The following is a 24,041-nucleotide window of genomic DNA, read 5'->3' on the forward strand; positions in this document are numbered from 1 at the left end:
TGTAACTAATGAATGGATCGGGGTTCCCCGAGAACGGATGCAATGGATTTGGGTCCCAACGAATACGAATACCGAATGGGACGAATCCGTCCCTGCTGCACATCCCTACACAGTAATACCATTCAATTCAGATAACCCTGTTCCAAAGAAGACCTAGTCTCATCCCTCTCCAACACCTTCGACAAACTAGACCTCTCCAGTCCCGACGCAGCAATCTCATTCTGGAATAACCTTACCAATAATATTGCTAATGAACTATGTCCCACTATAAATAAAATAATACACCACACCCACAATTTCAAGAAAACATGGTACACCACGGAACTAAAAAAACTTAAACTCAACCTCAGAACAAAAGAGAGAAGCTGGCGCAAAGACTCCACCCCCAATCAGCCATATATAAATCCGCCCTACACACCTATAGAAATTCCACACTTAAGACCAAACGCAATTGCTAAGCAACCAAAATTCATGCATACCAGTATAACGCCAAGGCCCTCTTTACGACTGTTGCAGAATTCACAAAGATAGCTCCCCCTCCCATCTCTGACTAGGATTCCAATAGTAAATGTGAAGATAAAATTGGAAACCTGTTGCGTGGCTTTCCCTCAACCAGCCCCCTTACGAACCCCCTTCCAAAAAACCACAACACCAAACTAGAAACTCTCGACCTTACCTCATCCAAGGAAATAGAATCCATTCTAAAGAAAATTAGACCAGCCTCCCACCACACCGATACCATCCCCACTAAATCCCTCTTATCGATCCCTGATACTATTTCCAAACACCTAGCTGAAATAATTAACTGTTCCCTCTCCACAGGCAAAGTCCCAGACTCACTGAAACAGGCCATTGTTAAACCTCTCCTCAAAAAACCCACCCTTGACCCCACCGACCCTTCCAACAATCGACCAATCTCAAACCTTCCTTTCCTATCCAAAGTCATGGAAAAAGTAGTTAACTCACAATTATACGACTATTTAGAAAATCATAATTTACTATTCCTGTTCCAATTCAACTTCCGCAAGTTCTTCAATTCTGAAACCCTCTTAATCTCTCTTTCTGACACCCTCCTTAAAGGTATTGACCAGGGCCAATCCTACCTTCTCGCCCTACTAGACATATCGTCCACGTTTGATAACATAAGCCACAATATACTAATGAACTGTCTATCAGAAATTGGCATCACTGGCTCAGCTCACCTCTGGTTTAAATCCTATCTCGATAAAAGAGCCTACAGAGTCAAAATTGGTAATGCGGAATCCACCCCTATCCATTTAACTCAAGGTGTCCCCCAAGGATCTTCCCTATCTTCAACATATACCTTATGCCCCTTTGCCAACTCCTCTCTGACCTTGACCTCAAACACTATATTTATGCAGACGATGTTCAGATCCTTATCCCTATACAAGAATACCTATCCAAATCTCTCAAGATCTGGGAAAACTGCCTCTCTGCCATAAACACCCTCCTCACCAATCTTCACCTGGTCTTAAACACGTCTAAAACTGAACTACTAATCATATCCTCTCAAAATAACATATTGCCCTCACTATGCAGTGATCCCCTCCTCCCCTTGATCACCTTCCCACACAGTGTACGGGATCTCGGTGCTACCATCGACCAACAACTCAACCTGAAAAAACACATCAATGCCACTATAAAAGACGGATTTTTTCTCAAAAAGTTTCTCAAAAAGTTTTTTTTCTCAAAAAGTTTCTCAAAAAGTTTTTTTTCTCAAAAAGTTTTTTTTCTCAAAAAGTTTCTCAAAAAACTTAAACCCCTGCTTCATTTCCATGACTTCCGTACTGTTTTCCAAGCTACTATTCTTACCAAACTGGACTACTATAACGCCCTCCTTCTTGGCCTCCCTTTCACCACCATCAAACCCCTACAGATGCTACAAAATGCAGCAGCTAGAATTCTTACCAACACCCGTAAATCCGACCATATCACCCCGGTCCTCAAGGAACTCCATTGGCTCCCCATCCCTTCACGCATAACCTACAGAACCCTCACTATCATCCACAAAACCCTACACACACCCAACATCCATTGGCTTGAAAACTCCCTTCACTTCCTCTCCTCTGAACGACCCACGAGATCCGCCTATAAAGGTTGCCTATTTACTCCCTCACCTAAGACCACACACCTTAGTTCCACGAAACAATGAGCCCTCTCCATTGCAGGCCCCGCACTCTGGAACTCCATGCCCCCTGACCTCCGCTTAGAGCCATGTACACAAAAATTCAAAAAGAAACTTAAGACATGGCTTTCAAGCAAGGGTACCCAGAATAGTTTCCGCCTCCCCGCTCCCTCCTCACCCCCTCCCTCCTCCCCCCTGCCCTTCCCATCCTCCCCTTTAGTTTTCCTCCCTTTATATAATTTACCCCCTTTAGTCTGCACTTTTCTCGCTTAGCTCTGTTCCTTCCCCCAGCTTATCCCCTTCCTCACCTTGTACTATGTTTGCACCACACCCTACCACCCACCCATTACCGCCAACACTCCCCGTTCATGCATCATCTTGTATTATATTTTTTATGCTGTTCCACATTACATTTTCTATCTTGTATTTACTTCATAACAGACTGCCCTGCACATCCTTTGTATAGTAGTTTATCCCCTTTGTTCATAAAGACACTTTTTCCTGTTCCTTATGGATACAGCGGTCTGTGTCCCCTGACCTCCTGTTCTCCCCTCCCTTGTTCTTTGTAATTTTGTTAAGTTCTCTGGAAACCGATATGATGTACCCACGAATACCGGTATAAAAAAACCCGTAAATAAATAAAATAAAATAAATACAATTTTTTTTAGGAAATCTTTAAAAACATACCTTTTTTAAACAAACATGTTATATAATTTTATGCTACTAGTATGTTTTACAGTTATGTTTTTATTTCTGTGCAATGTGTGATTATTATGGGGCGGATTTTAAGAGCCCTGCTCGCGTAAATCCGCCCGGATTTACGCGAGCAGGGCCCTGCGCGCCGGTAAGCCTATTTTACATAGGCCTACCGGCGCGCGCAGACCCCGGGACTCGCGTACGTCCCGGGGTTTTCGGAGGGGGGCGTGTCGGGGGGCGGGCCCGGTCGTCGCGGCATTTCGGGGGCGTGTTGGGAGCGTTTTGGGGGCGGGTACGGAGGCGTGGCTACGGCCCGGGGCGGTCCGGGGGCGTGGCCGCGCCCTCCGTACCCGCCCCCAGGTCGCGGCCCGGCGCGCAGGAGGCCCGCTGGCGCGCGGGGATTTACGTCTCCCTCCGGGAGGCGTAAATCCCCCGACAAAGGTAAGGGGGGGGTTTAGACAGGGCCGGGCGGGTGGGTTAGGTAGGGGAAGGGAGGGGAAGGTGAGGGGAGGGCAAAGGAAAGTTCCCTCCGAGGCCGCTCCGATTTCGGAGCGGCCTTGGAGGGAACGGGTTAGGCAGCGCGGCTCGGCGCGCGCCGGCTATACAAAATCAATAGCCTTGCGCGCGCCGATCCAGGGATTTTAGTGGATACGCGCGGCTCCGCGCGTATCTACTAAAATCCAGCGTACTTTTGCTTGAGTCTGATGCGCAAGCAAAAGTAGGCTGATCGCGCTTCTTTTAAAATCTACCCCTATGTGCGCCGCACAGATCAACTTGTTTGGATATTGCGGGCTATAAGTAAAACAAATACATAAATAAACATAAGAGTTCTTTTAGAGGGATTTCTAATGTAGTGGCAAAAAATACTAAAGAAGGAATGAGATGGTGAAAAAGAACAAGGCCAAAAAGATGAAAAAATTTTGAGAGAGACTGGGATATTTCTGTGTGGTAGCTTGGATGAAAAAAGACTGATGGGCTCACAAAGCAGTTTATGTATACACAAGAACTTCCACGCATGCTCGGTACAGTCTTTATTGAGCTCTGAAAACTCGGTCCATGTTGGTGCCATTACATGATTTCACTCATGTTATGGCTAATTCACACCTGATTGAATTACTGGTGATTAAATTATAGGTGGAAATCGACATTGAAAAACTCAAAGAAAAATAATTTGCAGTTTCATCTGGGACTAATGTTTCATTTCTAAAGAGAACAACTAGCACAACTGTCTGTGAGTTATAAGCTCTGAACTCCTCTGAAAGACAATTCATTAACTCAGAAAAGTACAATATAAGGGGCACGCGGCTTGGTCCGGCTTAGGCCGGCGAAGGCTGGAAGGCTGCCACGACTCTTGGCTCCGGACGGAACATCATCCCCTCTTCTCCAAACCAGAAATTTTTGAATACGACAGAAGAGTGAGTAGAGACCTTAAGTTTTGTTTATTACAATTTTAAGTAAATGAATGATGCCGCATACAAAAAGAAAAGGCAAGGTAAGGCAGGATGCCTCAACCCCAGCCAGACCTAACCTGGTACAAACGACACTAGAAGGTCTCTACTCAATTACAGATAATAAGACCCCAGAGAGTCCCATTATAGTAGAGGATATGGAGCATGTATCCATACTATCGGGAGAGGTCAGTCTAAGTCCTGGGGTCCCAACTACACCCGCACCACCAATGTCTATTGCAACCACCAGAGCCCTAGGCTCACCCATAGTACGGAATTCGACCAATGGGTTGAACCCATTTGAGGAGGACAATGGTGAGGGGTTAGCAAGACCGGAAGAACAGGAAGGAAGTGTTCCTCCTATTCAAAGAGTGACGCGAAATGGTGAAAACATCGGTGGCCAAGTTATGATATCTGAAGGAAGTATGCTCTCCCATCCCACTGGGGTTGCTCTTGGACAAGGTCTTTCAAATGTATTTAATGTACCTTCTGCTTCTAATGCTAAATCTGGGGGCCCTAAGCATGTCTCTCTAGAGATGTTGTGGTCAGCAATAGTATCATTGCAGAATAATATAGCGAATTTAAATATTAATATAAAAGATATGCAGTCTACGCTGTTAAATATAAACCCTTTGGTGACAAGTAACGAAGTATCTCTAGTAAAGGTAAAAGAAGAATTAAAGACAATGAGAGAAGTTCAAACATCGATAATAAAGGGAGAAAGTATTTTATCAAAAAAAATGGAAAATTTGGAAAATACAATTAGATATTGTAACTTAAGATTTGTTAATTTTCCCAAATGTATAATGATTTCTCCAAAAGAACAGCTCAAAGATTATTTTAAGGGAGTTTTGTTAATGACACCTGACAATTTTCCCTTAATTACGAATGCTTATTTTTTGGAAGAGAGAAATCTAAATGTAAATATAGAATTGCCTCCACAAGAGATAACTTTCAACATAACAGAATTATTAGAAACCTCATACACTGCCCAGATTGAGAAACGAGGGACCTTAATGGTGAAATTTGCCCATTCTTTGGAAAGGGACAAAGTGTTGAAACTATTTATGCAAAAAAGAACCTCTCTCTATCTGGGTCAGAAGATATGGGTTTATCCAGATGTGGCGAAAGAAACCCAACTAAAGAGAAAAAAGTTTATCAGCTTAGCAAATGAGGCTAGAACTTATGGTATTCGTATTTTTATAAGATTCCCCAGTAAATGCATTATGTATGTGGACGGTACAAAATATATATATTTTGATCCAATTGATTTAGAGAGATTTTTGGAAGAGCATAGAAACCAGAGAGGGGGGGGGGGGCAGAAACCTCAGAAATTTCAGACCTTGTCCTGAATGTTGGAAATGTAATGAATGAATAATCTGTATTAATTCTGTCTGTTTTTCTTTTTGGATATATTTAGTTAGAAGATATGCTCTATAGGCTCCCCATCTGTTTAGTAACATGGAATCAGGAGATTGAGTAATTTAAAATTTATGTTGGGGAAATGTTATGTTAAAATTTGATAGGGAATTTACTATTTTTTCTGATTCCTAAGAATTCAATGTGAATTGAATGCAAATATGAATGGTTTGTGTTGTAAACTTAAATTCATAAATAAAGAATTAAAAAAAAAAAAAAGAAAAGTACAATATACAGCCCATCATTACTATTATAAATCAGTATATTTTTAACATAAAAAAGAGCTGAAAATATTGGACATTATTTTTTTTCTCCAGTAAATTCAGGGTTGCTAGAGACAATGGATATGTCCTGTATCACCATGTAGCCTCTGCTGCTTGAGCAATCAGAATGCAGAAATCCAGAAGTTGGCAATATGTTATAGTTATCCTTGTTAGTACATCATCTTAAAGTTATGTACAGTTCAAATGCACAAATACATACCGTAATCATTATACAGGGAGACACTTTATTGCAGAAATCATCATCCAGCAGGCGCTGGAATGTTGCATCCTTTTCAATAATTAGGATAAATTTGGCATTGGAATTTAAATCTCCAGTATTAAGGCTGATAACAGCAGTATGGCACAAATTTACCAATTAAATCAAACAATGAATGATTCTAGAATGTGTCGGCATCTGAGTCAGATGCAGGTATTCATAGTTCAGTTTTAATGTTACCATCATGCTATTTCAGGGTAAAAATAAAATGAGTTGAGAGAAGGAGACATTGCTACTTACCTGATAATTTCCTTTTCTTTAATGAAGACAGGTTAATCCTCACCAGTGGGTTATGCACCTCTACCAACAGATGAAGACAGAGCAAAGATGATGTCACAGTATATATATTCCTGCACCACCATCAGCCTGCCAGTATTCTCTGCAAAAGCCAACTGTAGACAACTAAACAATACATGATCATAACTATTAACAGACAACCATTCAAACACTCAGTTAACAAGAAAACATGGAGCTCAGATACTTACCAGTAATCCTCAGAGATGCAGCCACTTAGGAAGATAATAACACCACCATCTGGCAGCCAAGGGCGGGAAGGTGGATTAACTTGTCTTCATTAAAGAAAAAGAAATTATCAGGTAAGTAGTAATTTCTCCTTTCTTAACATTCAGACAGGTTAATCCACACCAGTGGAATGTACCAAAGCTACTCTCGAACAGGATGGGAGGCTGCCCTCGGTCCAATCAACACCGCATGTGCAAAGACTGCATCCTCCCAGGCCTGCACATCCAGATGGTAATGCCTGGAAAAGGTGTGTAAAAAGGACTATGTCGCAGGTCAGCAGATCTCGACAGGAGACAATAATGTAATCTCCACCCATGACACTGCTTGAGCCCTAGAGGAATGAGCCCTAACCTGACTAGGCAATGGCTACTCAACATCTGCATATGCAACTGATATAACCTCCTTCAGTGAGCTATCATAGCCTGAGACGCTGGCTCATCCTGATTATACTCACTGAGGAATATAAATAGCTAGTTTGTCTTCCGGAGAGGTTTAAAAACCTCCAAATACATCATGATATGCTGCTTGATGTCCAAGGTCCATAACAGGTGATATTCATCCACATCTCTCTCCCTATCCAGTGTCAGCAGGGAAATTGATTGATTTCAAGTGAAAATCCGAGACCACCTTCAGCAAAAAAGGAGGGAACAGTTTGCTGCTGTACCGCACCAGGAGTCACTCAAAGAAATGGATCCTTGAAAGACAAGGCCTGAAGTTTGGAAACTCTATACGTAGAACAAATTGTTACGGCAGCCAGCTGCGGAACCTCGCAGCCGGCTACGCTTACCCCCAAGCCAGTCCGAGTCCTCTTCACAGCTCCCCAGGCTGCTACCGCTGCCCTCTCCAAACACGGCGGGGAGCTGACCATGCTGCCGCTGTGCCGCCAACCCAAGCTCCTGCTAGGTGCACCCTCGTAGCTCCGCCCCCAATGTAAAGGGGCCACGGCAGGAAAGGCCTCCTGCGGTCCCGGATGTAATGATCAACCCCAGCACTACTTAAGGCAGCTCCTGCTGCCCAACATTTGCCTCAGCAACAGGTCCTACTCACCTGAGTTACTGGTTGCTCTGCGTTCCTGCCTCCTTGTGTTCCAGCTCCTGCTTCCGTGTTGTCCAGCTCCTGCCTCCATGTCTTCCTACTCTGTTGTCGTGTGTTCCTGCTTCCTCGTACCCTCGGCTTGCTTCTCCGGTTTTGACTCAGCTCATTCCTGGATTCTGCCTCACCTGCTGCCTGTCCTGATCTCTGGCCCATCTTTGGATCCTTCTGCCCACCGCCGGCCTCGACCTCTGGCATGTTCGACTCTGCTTTCGCCTCCCATCTTCAGACCATCTTCGTCTGGAGACCCGCTCCTATGTCCTGCCAACCCTGGCACCCAATGGCTCAACCTGTGGGGAACGTGGGCTGGTACAGGTGAAGGTCTGGTTGGGTCTCCATCTCCAGCGTCTGCCTCCCGACGACGAGGGCCTGTGGGAAGCCCTCCTACAGGAAACACCGACCTCATCTTGGTCCAAGGGTCCACCAACTACGCAGTGGCATAACACAAATCACCAAAAGAAACACTGTCTTGAAAGTATGTAACCTCAAGGAGAGGTTAAGCAGCAGTCAAAAGGTGGGACCCACTAGAAAATCCAGAACCAGAGTAAGACTCCACAAGGGCACCGAAAACTGCAAGGGAGGACAAAGAGGATCCATCTCTTTTAAGAACTGGGTCACATCGGGATGGACTGACAAGGGTTCACCATTCACCTGACCTCAGAAATAGGCAAGAGCCACTATCTGTACCTTCAAGGAATTAAGGGCCAAAGTCTTAATCAACTCATCCTGCAAAAAATCCAAAATGAGAAGGATCTTAACTGAACAAGGATGAACCCCTCATTCCTCACACCAAGCCTCAAACACTCGCCAAATCCGAACAAAGACTAAGGAAGTGGAGAACTTTTGTGCTCGAAGCAGGGTGGAAATCACAGCTGTGGAGTATCCACGTTGTAGCAACCAAATCCTTTCAAGGGCCATACTGTAAGACAAAATTGAGCCAGATCTTCATGAATTTATTTATTTATTTTTGGTTTTTATATACCGGAAGTTCCTGTATAATATACATATCACTCCGGTTCACAGATAACAGAGATAACTATCGCCGGGATGGCGGTTTACATGGAACAAGCCCCTGCCGAAGCAGATCCCTGTGGACCGGTAATTGGAGAGGAGAATCCACCAGGAGCTTCCGCAGATCTGCATACCACAGCCTCCTGGGCCAATCTGGGGCACCAGAAACACTATCCTCATGTGTCTCTCAATCCTCCGAATCATTCTGCCCAACAAGGGCTACTGGGGAAAGGGATTTATAAGCTTTCCTTCCAGCCACTCCTGCCCGAGGGCATCAATACCCAAAGACTTCAGATCTCTCCTGCGACTGACGAAGTGAGGAACCTTTGCATTGTGTGATTTCGTCAGCAAGTCTAGAAATGGGAGTCCCCAGTGGTCTGCTATGAGCTGGAACGCTTCATTTGACAATTCTTATTCTCCTGGATCCAGACTCTGCTAAGAAGTCTGCTCTTACATTGTCTTTTCCTAAAATGTGTGAGGCTGAGCTCTCCTGAAGATGTAATTACACCCATTCCATGATTAGGGATATTTCCTGCGACACTTGCTGGCTCTTGGTTCCTCCCTGATGATTGATGTAATCCACCATTGTCGCATTCTCCAAAGTCATTTGGACCACTTGACCCTGCAAGCAGTTGACGAATCACGAGCATGACAACCAAATGACACATGCTTTCAGCTGATTGATGCTCCACAGATAATCCTCTGTACTCTAGCACCCTTGCGCTATCAACTCCTGATGGTGAACCCCCAAACTTGGAGGCTCACAACAGTTGTGAGTACTAGTCCATCTGGTGTCCATAAGGGTACATCCTTCATTAGATGATCCGCTTGCAACCACCAGTGCAGTTGGATGCTGATCTCCACCAGAAACTGAAGCTGAATTGAGTAGCCCTGAGACTCTGGACTCCAATGTGCAAGCAGTGTGCACTGAGGAGGACGCATATGTGCCCTTGTTCACGGAAGCACCTCTTGAGTGCTTGAGTGGCTGCCATCAACCCAAGCACCTGTCGATAAGACCACAACATCGGGCATATTGTTTCTGTCACTAGTTACATCTGTGCCATCAGTTTCTGAATGCGGATCTCTGACAGGAACACCCTGCCTTGCTTTGTGTCAAAAACGAACATAGAGATAATCCAGAGTTTGGGATGGCTGCAGAATGCTCTTGGCCAAGTTCACTGCTCACCATAGCTCCTGTAGCCAGGAGATCACCTTGTGTGAGGCCTGAATACTCGCTTTCATGCTCTTGGCCCAAATTAGCCAATCATCTAAGTACAAATGGAAAAGAATGCCATCCTTTCTCAACACCTCTGCTACCACAACATGAACTTGGAGAAGGTGCTGGGTGTGGTGGCCAAACCGAAGTGTAGCACTGGAAACTAATAATGTCACCCCAAAACAGTGAAATGCAGAAAACCATTGATGCTCCAGCCAGATGGGAATATGCAAGTCCACCTCTGACAATCCCGACATGTAAAAACCTCCCCCAAATGTACTGCCATTATCAGTGAGCATAAGGTTTCCATGTGGGAACGAGTCACTTGCAAAAGCCAGTTGATTCACTTGAGATCCACGATGGCGAAAAAGGAACACTCCTTCTCAGGTACAATGAAATAAATGGAATGTTGGCCCATATTTTCTTGTGACATGGGCACTGGGATCATGGCCCACAGGCCGAGGAGTCTTGCCTCTTCTGCGGAGAGCTGCAGGGAGACACCACAAAAATATCCTGAAGAACGCTGAGAAACTCCAGAGCATAGCATCTCTTATCACCTCCAAAACCCACCTCCAATAAAAGGAGAGACAGGTAACCCCCTATCTCCTGTTCCCAGGGGTGGGTTGGCATACCCTCATTGAAGGGGGTTGGGAGGCACTGCCGCTCAAGCCCGCATCTCGTCTGGGCTGCCTGGGACTAAAGGACTGAGACCTATGCAAAGGTTGAGCCCTCTGAGGTGCTGCTCCTCTGTGGAGTCAAAAATGTTTGAAAACCCTAGCATGACCTCTCTCGCCGAACAAGCATGACTCCTGTTTTTAATCCTCTGGTAACTGAGGAATCTAGGACTCAACATTCATTGGCAATTTTTTTTAACTTACTCCTGTACAAGAGTGATCCTTTAAAAGGCAATTTCGTAGATTAGACTTTGAAATTGTATCAGACGATCAATTCCTCTGCTATAGCTGATGCCTGGCTGCTATCACTGAAGCCACCCCTCTGGCAGAAGTATGGACCAGGTTGCAGCTCGCAACCTCCAAAAGGTTGGCTGCCGGTGTCATCACTGACCTGGAATTCAAACCATACTCATCAGCTTCCTGAGAGAGAAGCAAGCCATCAGGAAGCAGCAAGAGGCTATCTACAAATTCATTGCCACTGCCTCAAGACTTGCTTAAGGATAGCCTCAATTTTCCTATCCTGTGCATCCTTCAATGCTGCTCCCTCTTCTACAGGGATAGTCATCTGCTTGGTGACGGCACACACCAGCACATCTGTTTTTAGAAAGCACAACTGCTCTCCCTTGCTGCTGGATCCAGGAGGTACAGTGCTTCCAAAGCTCATTCCCCTTTAAAATTAGCTTCTGGAGTGCCCCATTCAAGATTAATCAATTCTTGAATAGCATCCATAATGCTTTACACAAAGAAACTAAAATGGGTTCAGTACTCGGCACCCCTAGCATCGTCAGTGTCTGGGAGATCAGAGCTGGCAACATTGTTCTATATGGTTCCAATCCCGGAGGAATTCCTACATCCTTGGGTCCCTATCAGTATGTCCCACAGCAGGTCTAGAAGTACTCCGATGCTTACCTGCAGCACCAGGCATGCGGGGATCCACAGTCTACAATACTGAACCCTTAAGTTTGGCTGGCTCTGCTGACTGTGCCTGAAAAAAAGACTGCAGTCCTTGAAAATATTCAACCCAAGAAAGGATAGAAGGATCCATACCAAAATCAAGGGGCATTGGTCCTGTGCCCACTAAGTTATCTTCCCCTGCTGACAAACCAGTTAGGGGATCCCCAAAATCAGGCTAAACCTCTGACAGGTCTCCCTCTGGTCCCATTCCTGCATCATGCTGGGAAGGGTCGGGCGCAGCAAAATCAGCCGGAGATAATCTCCCTGAGCCTCCAAGCAGCACTGATACAAGTTAGAGGGGATGCAAGGCTGAGATGCCGAAATATGGCAAGTAGCACAAAGGGTAAGGCACTTAGGTTTCTTTGCTATTGGTGCCATGAATAAATACCCACTAGCAGCATGCTCCCAAAGGCAACTGACAATTGTGCACCCAACGGTGCACCTGCAAAAACAAGCTTGGACAGGGCACCAAAAAAACAAGCTCTATCCAATAAGGGCACACTATGGACCACCAAAATTTAGGCGCCCTACCTGAGCACCCACTCGGGCGCGCAAATGCGAACTGACATCAGACACTGTTTCATGGCAGACTTGTGCATAGAAAAGAATGAGAAGGTCACTGTGGCCTACCATGCGGTGTCTAAGCAAAGTCTGAGAGCAGGGCCTAGCCAAAAGTCTGCTCAACCCACCAAGCTGCCACGAATCCCCAAGCTCCCTCAGAGGTGGAAATGGACATCAGATCGGCATGCTGAAGCCCAGGGGAAGGGAATCCCTCACTCCTTTTTTTTAATATTTACTCTTTACTTGAGCTCAGCCCATCCCAGCCGAGTATAGAGTCAGTGTCTGGCTATTGTGGGGAAAGGGAAAAGGCCTTCACCGCCATGCTTGGCTTCCTGCACCCGCTAGACTCTCAGCTGTTTCCCTCTCTATAGCTAAGTCTATGCCAGAAAACCAGCTACCGGACAGAAGCACTCTACTGAGGGAGGGATCCGCAGATATCACCCCAGGAAAACTTGACTGAGGAACAGACTATAAGGTATCACCACAGGAGAGCAAGGAGAATTCATTTCCTTCTTCTTTTCTCCTTTAAAAAATTTTTTTAAGCAATCCCGAGTAGGGAAATGAACGTCCATCATCTGCTGGAGATGGAGAATATTGGCAGGCTGTCAGTGTAGGAGTATATATATATATATACACCTTGATGTCAGCTTTGATCTGTCTCCATCTGCTGGTAGAGGTGCATAACCCACTGATGTGGATTAACCTGTCTGAATGCTAAGAAACATTGTTTAATTTAGAAAGATTTCTGCTTTTACATTTGTTTCTTCCGTGCAAGCAACTTGAGTCTGCTCTTAAAGGATACTTTTAATTCCTTGAACATTAGATGGCACAAGGACTGCCTAAAACAACAAAAACAAGACACATTACCTATGCTAATGTAAATAAAATGGCAACATTACTTAATCTGAAAAAAATTATGATCCAGCAGCCATTAATCTTTCTTTTTTTTTTTTAGTTTAATTTTTATTGAATTTTATTCAATATCTAAAAGGAAGGAAAAATAATACAAGATAATACAAGATAATAATATAAATTAACCTGTTAACAAAGAAAAATCTTTACAACACAAACTTATTATTCTGCAAGAAAACCAAACATTTAAAGGGAACTTAAGAAAGAAAGTTGTATCTAATTGCAGCACTGAGGAAGTAAAAAAGAGAAATAGATGCCTGATGTCCGTCAATTAAAATTTATTTTGAAGGAGACAATAAAACACTTTAAAAAGCCCAACTCAGGCCGCGTTTTGCTCCTGTCTTGGTGCTGCTTCAGGGGCTTAATGTGCTTTATATGGGTTATACTGTTCATCTCGAGGGAATAGGATTGCACTTTTTCCTCTTTCAGATTTGCAGAGTCATTGGGTGCAATGTCTAGGAATAGCTGATATTAGAGTAAGAACATTAATCAGCATGGATCATAATGTACAGCTTAATGAAGTAGGATGAAATTCTTTTTGCTCTTACTGAAAGTTCTACAGTATTGGATGAGCTGTACAACGAGGTGATATATTTTTTTCAATAAAGCCGGTTATATCCTAATGATGAATTGTCTGTAGTTATTTCTTTGATAAAACCAACAAGGCATCAGCTGCTATAAGTTCCCTCTGGACTTATGCTGCTTCAAGATATCTTTGTCTGTGCAGCGTGCTGTGTTCAGTCTCCATGGAAAAAGTTTCATCATTAGCATATAACCGGATTTATTGAAAAAAATATATCACCTCATGTTGTACAGCTCATCCAATACTGTTAAATTGACAGTAAGAGCAAAAAGAATTTCATCCTACTTCATTAAGCTGTTCATTATGATCTATGCTGAGTATTGTTCATACTCTAATATCAGCTGTTCCTAGACATTGCATCCAATGACTCCTGAAATCTGAATGAGAAAAAAGTGCCATCCTTTTCCCTCAAGCTAAACAGTATAACTCATATAAAGCATATTAAGCCCCTGAAGAAGCTCCAAGACAGGAGCGAAACTCGGCCTGAGTCAGGCTTTTTAAAGTGTTTTATTGTTTCCTTCGAAATAAATTTTAATTGACGGATGTCAGGCATCTATTTCTCTTTTTTACTTCCTCACGGCTTTTATAGATCGCCTACCTTTTTGTTTTGTGGGCCCGTACCTAATTGCAGCACTTTCTCCTTTAAGGAGAGAAAATGCTTCCTTCTTTTTTTGTGTTTTTGTGTTTCACGTGATACATCTGGAAAAATTTGTATATTATGACTACATGTGCACGTGCTACCCGGCGCGTGCACATGTACGCCCAATTTTATAACTTGCGCGCTTAGTCCAGAACATTGATCTGTTGTGTCTTCTCCCAGTTCAACAAGCGGCCCTGAGTCTGAACCTGGTCCAGGTGGGCACCCCATCCCTTGTAGAAGGCGTCTGTGATGAGAACCAGCTGGTGAGCCAGTGGACGAATGGGAGCCACAATGGTGAGTACCGTCGGGGCCAGCCACCAGCTCAAGTCCTTTTTCATGCTTGGCATAAGGACGATCTGTCAGGACAAGGGGTGTCAGAATTGCATCCACTACGTTTTCAGGCCCCTCTGTAGACAATGCATGTGCAAGTGCGTGCACAGCACTACATAGATGGAGGCTGCCATATGACCCAGAATAAGCTCTGCCTAACTCTGTACTGATATAGGCTCCAATAAACTGTAGGGCCTGAGCTGGTTGCAGATGAGATTTCTCATAATTGATGATCAAGCCCAGATTCTCCAGGCACTGAATTGTTGTCAGCAGGCTGCTGCCTAGGGCAGGGGGATCCCGGGCTACCAGCAGCCAATCATCGAGGTAAGGAAACAGTTGGATTCCCTGTTTCCTTAGGTGGGCCACATCTACTGATAGACACTTGCTGAAAACCCTCGGGGCCGATGAGAGACCAAACGGGAGCACCTTGGAAGCATAGGTACCGCCAGGACGTATGGTGCATAGGGATATGGGAGATCCTTGAGATCCATAGAATACATCCAATCGTTGGGCTATAGGAAGGGAAGTATGGACTTGAGAGGTCATCTTGAATTTCTCTCTGGTTAGAAACATGTTGAGGGCTCTCAGGTCCAGGATTGGACAAAGACCCCTGATTTCTTGGGAAAGAGGAAGTATTGGGAGTAGAACCCTTGATTCCACTGAGGGATGGGAACTCGACGGATGGAATGTTGGAGAAGCAGCCTGATGACCTCTTCCCCGAAGCAGTGGCTGGTCTGCGAGTCGATCCATTTCGGCTGTACCCGGTGGGGGAGGGTTGGTGTGGATTTGAAATTCAGGGTATAGCCTTTCTTGATGATCTCGAGCACCCAACTGTCGGGAAGTGATCGCTTCCCAAGAATCAAGGAAATGGGAAAGCCTCCCTCCCACAGGCAGCAGTGGAGATGGCCCAGACATTTCTAAAAACCTTGAGAGGTTTTAGGGGTGTTACTGTTAGGAGGAGGGCGAGGATGACGTGGAGTATGCTGCCGGAGACGGTTCTGCGATATTTGGGAAGGTTGCATCCTTGGTGGTGGATAAGGCTGTGGGCAGAAGGGCATGTATATAGTCTTTGAAAATAGGGCTTCCAGTAGGCCGGGTAGTACATCTTTGCTGAGGAAGGGTCTGTTGTTGATGTCAGAGAAATGACCTCCACATTTTGCTCTTTTAACTGGGTCACTATCTCGCACAACTTATCTCCAAAAAGGTTGTCTGGGAGACAGGGAAGATCGGCCAGTTTCTTGTGAACATCCTCTCTGATGGCGCTGGCCCGAAGCCATGCTAGTTGTATGGTGGCATGGCTTCTGCTATGGACCATGTGGATGTATCGAACGCTTCGTAGATGGTATGGAGTAAATGTCTAAGCCCTTCCTCCAGATCATGGAATTCCTCAGGCAGGTTGCCATCTGGTGCAGCCGCAGTGACTAACGGTTTAAGAGACTGGAGACACTCATATAGGTATTGAGTGATATAAAACTGGTGTTGTTGAATCTTGGCATTAAGCAAATCTGCTTGAAAGAAGTGTTGCTGAAATTATCCAGGTATTTGCAATCTTGCACTGGAGGGGTGTTAGAATGCAGCTCTGTCTTTTTCACCCTCTTCATAGCTGATTCGACCATAATGGACACATGGAGAAACTGGACCACACTGTAAAAGGGGGGCTGCCTCATATGAAACTTGAGGTCAGTTTTGCGCGATGTTGCTGGCCCGGAGATGGGAGACTCCCAAGCCCTGGTCATCATGGCATCCAACATGGCATGGGAAGGCAAAGCTGTGGGCTCAGGCGGCATCTCAAAAATCTTCAAAATGCCAAGAACTTACACCCGAGGGTCTAGTATTTTTCTGGTCTCCACGTTGAGCTTGGTCTTCACCTTCTTGACAAATTAAGAGTAGGACAGGTCTTCTGGGAGGGAAACCGGCTCAGGTTGGTTCTCTGGAGGATCAGAAGGATAACCAGTCGAGGAGCCTGGAGATGTGGATGGAGACTGGGGAAGAGAAACGTCTCGAGGTGGAGAGCCCTGAGGAGGCGGACTGATGAAGCATGGTTCAAGGCTAATGCTCCCTTGACGGGGTGAGAGCGGGGCCTCACGGGGAGAAACTTCACGAGTCCTGCTGGTATGTTGTCCAATGGCCTGCTGCTCCACAGACGAGAGAAATTGTATTAATATCTGCAAAATTTGTGACATCACCGGGGAGGCTAAGGTGTCATGTGTAGGGGCAGAAGGAGGTTGCTTTGGAAGCCCCCTCGGGGGCAGCGCAGCAAGAAGAATATCCGAGTCTGGCCCTTGATGACTAATGGCCTTCTCCACCACAGAAGTATGTTTCTGATGCTTGGCCAGAGGCTCCTGTAAGTGGGGACTTGACTATTTGCGCCGAGACACTGAGGACAAGTTTGAGTAGACCGAAGAGGAGAGAGAAGAACCCATGGATCCATATTCGGAGTCTGGATCGACATCCGAGCAGACCGGGACATCATGTCACCCTTCTCGCAGAAGGAGTTACTGCAGCGATCTGTCCACAACATGAGCGCGTGGGATTCCACTGTCAACGGACCGTTTACGTTTCGGGGCAGGTGGTGGTATGAATCCCTGTGTCGAGCACTTCACTGGTGATGCATGATGCGTCACCCCCAACACTGTCTTCTGTTGGTTCGTCGACTGCTGAGGGCTTCCTGTGCTTGGAGGAAGGGTGTGTCAATGGCCGGCCATGTGCACGGTGCTTTGACATATGCGCATCGGATTGGTGTGGTGCATTGGAGGGAGGCATTGGGGCGCCGGAGCTGACCAGTGCTGGTGCCTTCGGAGGCAGGGCTGGCGCGACTCCCGATGATCTGTGTAGGGCCGGTGGGGGTGCTCATCGGCTGGACCCCAGAGTTGCCCGAAGGCCCCACCAAGGATGCTCTTTTAGTTTTTGAAGGTGGATGGTCCCGACTGGGTCCAGGAGAGGACTGGGCTGAAGTGGTGGTGGAGGCATAAACTCCCGAAGGCACCTCCTTGAGCTTGGTGATTTTCAAGACCCATTGACGTTGGGCCCTGGGGGACATGCGGCAGCAGTTCCTGCATGCAGTAGGATCATGGTCTGGACTGACGCAGAGGTAACATCAGAGGTGCCCATCGGTTGCGGACATGATCTTGCCGCACTGGCAGAATTTGAAGCCAGGCGGCTGCAGCATTTCTTTCTCGGTTTTTTTTTTTTTTTTTAGAAGAGAAGCGCTCTGTGTGCGACCTGCAGCACGGAAGAAAAAGACTGGGCCAAGATGGAGCCGCACGGGAAACCAAACCACACGCAGGCACACACAACTAATAACTCTATGTGCTTAGAGAAGCTCCGCCACCTGGCTGCCCGGAGGATGTCCCCATGACAGCAGGGCTAATTCATCCCTGCTTATCTCCGGGAAAATGATTTTTTACTCACAAAGACTCTTTCTGCTCATCAATTTCTCCAAAAGGAAGCTCTGTACACAAGCACTGTTATAAAAAATTAAATGCTTTACTGACTGATGACTGAGAAATGAATGTTCAAACATAAAACACTTCTGTATAGTGTTCCAACAGTATCTCTATCCAAAAATAACCAAAAAAATTGTTTCTTTTCACCTCTTGACCCCGAAATAGGTCAAGTCTTTATACATGTACCACTTCCACCTTGGCTCACCCCAGTAGATGCTAGTTGGCTAAAATCTTTTCTTCCTAGGTCATTTTCTCTATCCTTAAAAAGTCTAAGACTGCTTTTAGCAAAAATCAGACTCAGATTCTGGTGACCATTCTTGGAAGAATGCTCTACCTCTTGTACCTCAGTATACACTAATCCCTAGCCTGTTGGACCCTCTATCTCTTCCCTCTTCTACACTTCCTAGAACCCTTCAACTCTCCTCTGAGCATTATCTTTGGAGATACTGACCCTATGCTGCCACTCAGTAAGGACACCCCACCTAATGAGAGAGTGATGTTCCTCCATTGCACAAGGACACAATGCTGATATCAGACAGGCTAAGTCTAGTGAACCTCTGTCATATTGAGGGCATTCAGACCAGCTGAAGTCGCATACAGCATATTTGCAAGGGGATGTGGCATTTTCCATGGGTCAGAAAAAGTCCACCCTCTTACATATAGATATGCTTTTTTTTCGAAATACGAAATGGTGCACAAGGGCCAACAGTCAAGAGCCAAACCAATTTGTTAGCTGTCTCTCTTGTAAAGCCTGTTGGTGGCTTTACAAATGCTTCTTGGTAGCTTTCTCACCCATAAGAGAGTTTGTGGAAAGCAGAGTTGCTTACCTGTAACAGGTGTTCTCACAGGACAGCAGGATGTTAGTCCTCACATATCGGTGACATCATCAGGATGGAGCCCAATCACGGAACACTTTTGTCAAAGTTTCCAGAACTTTGACTGGCACCTACTGGGCATGCCCAGCATAGCATCAACCCTGCAGCCAGCAGGGGTCACCCTTGTCTCGTCTTATAGTAAAAGTACATGCGAACAATAAAATAAATTGTAAGCAAACCAAACTCTACGGGGTGGCGGGCGGGTTTCGTGAGGACTAACATCCTTCTGTCCTGTGAGAACACCTGTTACAGGTAAGCAACTCTGCTTTCTCACAGGACAAGCAGGATGGTAGTCCTCACACATAGGTGAATACCGAGCTGAGGATGCCCAAGCAATGCACCAAATGTACTCAAAGACGAGCAACAGGCACAAGAACTGGAGTGGAATTTGGTAGAGGGCATCCTGAACCCTACCGGGTTGGCGGAAGGATGTTGGTACCTCAGTTCGCAAATAAGTTGCGTAGCACAGACTGGCCAAAGATGGAATCTTGTCTGCCAGCCCTGTCTAAACAATAATGGGTTGCGAAGGTGTGGAGAGAGCTCCAGGTAGCAGCTTTATAGATGTCAGCAAGCGGCACCGAGCGTAGATGCACTACTGATGTTGCCATGGCCCTGACAGAGTGTGCTTTAACATGGTCTTGAAGTGGAATGCCTGCCTGTTGGTAACAAAAGGAAATACAGTCCGCTAACCAGGAGGAGAGAGTCTGCTTACCCACAGGTTTGCCCAATTTGATGGGATCAAAGGAAACAAACAATTGGGTGCCTTTCCTGTGGGCAGCTGTATGGTCTAGATAAAAAGCTAGAGCACGTTTACAGTCAAGAGTATGCAGAGCCCGTTCTCCTGGGTTTGAGTGGGGCCTGGAAAAGAAATATGACCCAATACTATCAGGAAATTACGTGATGTTGAATGTTGTCAAGACTGCAGTCGAAAAGCCAGAGAAGCGAGAGTGAGAGCTCGATCCTGAGGTAGGAAAGCTTTCACTCTTAGAGTGTCCAAGTCGGCCTCTATTAATGATAGAGTTTGTGAAGGAACTAATCTGGATTTTTGATAGTTTATGAGAAAACCCAGGGAGATCAGGGAATGTAAAGTGAAGTGAAGGGACGTCAGTACACCTTGCCGAGAGGGAGCCCTGATCAACCAATTGTCCAGATAGGGGTAGACTCTGACTCCTGAGGTAGGCTGCTACCACCACAAGGCACTTGGTGAAGACGCATGGGGCAGATGCTAGGCCGAATAGTAACACTCGATATTGGAAGTGGTTTGGGCCTACTAGGAATCGCAGGAATCTGTGATGTGACGGAGTAATTGAAATGTGCATGTAGGCGTCCTGAAGGTCTAGAGAGCAGAGCCAGTCTCCCCTTTGAAGAAGGGGAAGTAGATAACCTAAGGTCACCATCTTGAACTTTTCTCTTTGTAGATATTTGTTCAGAGTGCAAAGATCCAATATTGGGCACAGCCCACCTGACTTTTTTGGTATCAGGAAATACCTGGAATAGAGGGTTCTATTCGAGGTATTTCGGCCTAGCATCTGCCCCATGCGCCTTCACCAAGTGCCTCCTGCTCCAAGAGTGGTGAATGATCGGACGTTCCCCACATCAGCCGAGGCAGGGAATCTGGTGGAACAGAGAGAAAGTTGAGGTGATAACCTTTGGACACTACTGCAAGTACCCACTGATCTGTGGTGACTGTGTGCCATAGGCTGGAGAAGTGGCACAACCGGCCGCTGACCGGAATGGCCGGAAGTGGAAGCTGGGTACTGCTATCTAGAAATGAGTCAAAACCTGCTGCTGGACCTGGTTGAGTGGCTGGCTGTGACTTCTGCCCTCTAGGCTGCCTAGGTTGGCCTTTTTGGTAAGGCTTAGAAGGCCGAACCCTGGACGCTGGGGGATAGCTGGCGCAGAGTCTCTTGGTGGTCCTTGAGCTGCGCCAATGCTTCTTGAATCTTTTCACCGAAAAGATTATCGCCTGCACAGGGCAAATCAGCCAATCTGTCTTGTACCTCTGGTCTGAGGTCTGAAGATTTCAGCCAGGCCCATCTCCTTGCACTGTTACTGGCTGCCGACACCCTGGAAGCGGTGTCAAAGATGTCATACGCTGATCTACTTCATGCTTGCCGGCATCTAAGCCCTTTTGTGCTAGGGCATGAAGTTGTCCTGGAACTGCAGAGGTAAGGCCTCAGCAAAGTCTTGAATCTTCGTGAACAAGACCCTATTATATTGGGTCATAAAGAGTTGGTAGGATGCAATGCGAGAGATGAGCATTGATCCATGGAATACCAAATGCATCCAGGAACTTCTGATCTTTCCCTGGGGGAATGGATGAATGAGGTTTGGAGCATCTGGCCCTCTTCTGGGCTGACTCTACAACCACCGAGTGATGATCCAACTGAGTTCTTTGGAAGCCAGGGGCTGACTGAACTAAGTAGGTGGCATCTGCTTTTCGGTTAACAGGTGCCACCAAGCCAGGGTGCTCCCAGTTTCTCTTCAAAAGGTCCAAAAGGATGTCATGAATAGGGATGGACATGATCTCCTTTGGAGCATCGAGAAATTGTAGAAGCTATAGCATCTGGTGTCTAGAGTCCTCCTCTGTCTGAAGCTGGAATGGGACTGTTTCAGACATCTCCTTTACAAAATTAATAAAGGACAGGTCCTCTGGAGGAGAACGCTTCCTTTCATCAGGATGGGAGGGCTGGGAAGGTAGATCAGGGACATAGTAGCCAAGTCCCAAATCCATTCTGGCAGCCCCAGTGCTGCCTTGGATCAGGAAGGTCTCCCAGTAGAACATCACCCTGGTGTAGCAGGAAGTGATCCTGTAGCAAGGACCTGCTCTCCAGGTGATGTATTGTCCTCTCGCACTGAGGACAAATCTCCCAGGGCTACTGCCCAGGAGGGAAGGGTTAGGCCGGCCATCATAGTTGGTGATTCAATTATTAGAAATGTAGATAGCAGGGTGGCTGGTGGACGTGAGGACCGCCTGGTAACTTGCCTGCCTGGTGCGAAGGTGGCAGACCTCACGCGTCACCTAGATAGGATTATAGACAGTGCTGGGGAGGAGCCGGCTGTCGTGGTACATGTGGGCACCAACGACATAGGAAAATGTGGGAGAGAGGTTCTGGAAGCCAAATTTAGGATTTTAGGTAGGAAGCTGAAATCCAGAACCTCCAGGGTGGCATTCTCTGAAATGCTTCCTGTTCCACGTGCAGGTCCCCAAAGGCAGGCAGAGCTCCAGAGTTTCAATGCGTGGATGAGACGATGGTGCAGGGAAGAGGGATTCAGCTTTGTAAGGAACTGGGAAAACTTTTGGGGAAAGGGGAGACTTTTCCGAAAGGACGGGCTCCACCTTAACCAGAGTGGAACCAAGCTGCTGGCACTAACTTTCAAAAAGGAGATAGAGCAGCTTTTAAACTAGAACAAGGGGGAAAGCCGACAGTCACTCAGCAGTGCATGGTTCGGAGAAATGTATCCTTGAAGGATACTAATGAAACAGGAGAGTTAGGGCATCCCAACAGAGAGGTTCCATCAAAAGCAAACATAGTTCATATGCCTATATGTAAAAAATCACCAAAGCTAATGATTACCGAATTATCCCAAACAACTGAAAAGCAGGTTGTTAAAACAAGCAAAAACCACACTTTGAAATGTCTGTATGCCAATGCCAGAAGTCTAAGAAGTAAGATGGGAAGAGTTAGAGTGTTTAGCAGCAAATGATGAGGTTGACATAATTGGCATCACAGAGACTTGGTGGAAGGAGGATAACCAATGGGACAGTGCTATATCTGGGTACAAATTATATCGCAATGATAGGGAGGATCAACTTGGTGGGGGTGTGGCACTTTATGTCCGGGAGGGTATAGAGTCCAACAGGATAAAGATCATACAAGAGACTAAATGCTCAGTAGAATCTATATGGGTAGAAATCCCATGTGTGTTGGGTAACAGTATAGTGATAGGAGTATACTAACGTCCACCTGGACAAAATGGTCAGACAGATGATGAAATGCTAAGAGAAATCAGGGAAGCAAACCAATTTGGCAGTGCAATAATAATGGGAGATTTCAATTACCCCAATATTGACTGGGTAAATGTAACATCAGGACTTGCTAGAGACATAAAGTTCCTGGATGTAATAAATGACTGCTTCATGGAGCAATTGGTTCAGGAACCTACAAGAGAGGGAGCTATTTTAGATTTAATTCTTAGTGGAACGCAAGATTTGGTGAAAGAATTAACGGTGGTGGGGCCACTTGGCAACAGTGATCATAACATGATCAAATTTAAACTAATAAATGGAAGGGGGACAATAAGTAAATCTGCAGCTCTAACACTAAATTTTAAAAAGGGAAACTTTGATAAAATGAGGAAAATAGTTAGAAAAAAACTGAAAGGTGCAGCTGCAAAGGTTAAAAGTGTTCAACAGGCTTGGACATTGTTTAAAAATACAATCCTAGAGGTGCAGTCCATATGTATTCCGCGCATTAAGAAAGGTGGAAGGAAGGCAAAACGATTACCGTCATGGTTAAAAGGTGAGGTGAAAGAGGCTATTTTAGCCAAAAAAACATCCTTCAAAAATTGGAAGAAGGATCCATCTGAAGAAAATAGGATAAAACATAAGCATTGTCAAGGTAAGTGTAAAACATTGATAAGACAGGCGAAGAGAGAATTTTAAATGAAGTTGGCCATAGAGGCAAAAACTCATAATAAAAACTTTTTTAAATATATCCAAAGCAAGAAACCTGTGAGGGAGTCGGTTGGACCATTAGATGACAGAGGGGTTAAAGGGGCTCTTAGGGAAGATAAGGCCATTGCAGAAAGACTAAATGAATTCTTTGCCTCCGTGTTTACTAATGAGGATGTTGGGGAGATACCAGTTCCGGAGATGGTTTTCAGGGGTGATGACTCAGACGAACTGAACGAAATCACTGTGAACCTGGAAGATGTAGTAGGCCAGATTGACAAACTAAAGAGTAGCAAATCAC

General features: G+C 45.7%; 1 protein-coding gene across 4 annotated transcripts in view; it reads right to left on the reverse strand.

Moving 5' to 3' along the window:
• The window catches only part of SPO11 (SPO11 initiator of meiotic double stranded breaks), a 358,551-nt gene that overhangs the window by 93,810 nt on the left and 240,700 nt on the right, over window positions 1-24,041 (reverse strand). For all 4 annotated transcript variants that reach the window (XM_029614938.1, XM_029614929.1, XM_029614946.1 and 1 more), the window contains 2 exons: window positions 13,082-13,118; window positions 6,193-6,302 (listed from right to left, as the gene is read on the reverse strand). In XM_029614938.1, coding sequence (XP_029470798.1) covers window positions 6,193-6,302; window positions 13,082-13,118 — 147 coding nt within the window. The remainder of the gene's footprint in view (window positions 1-6,192; window positions 6,303-13,081; window positions 13,119-24,041) is intronic.

Source organism: Rhinatrema bivittatum, chromosome 1 (assembly GCF_901001135.1).
Source record: "Rhinatrema bivittatum chromosome 1, aRhiBiv1.1, whole genome shotgun sequence".
Taxonomy (NCBI): domain Eukaryota; kingdom Metazoa; phylum Chordata; class Amphibia; order Gymnophiona; family Rhinatrematidae; genus Rhinatrema; species Rhinatrema bivittatum.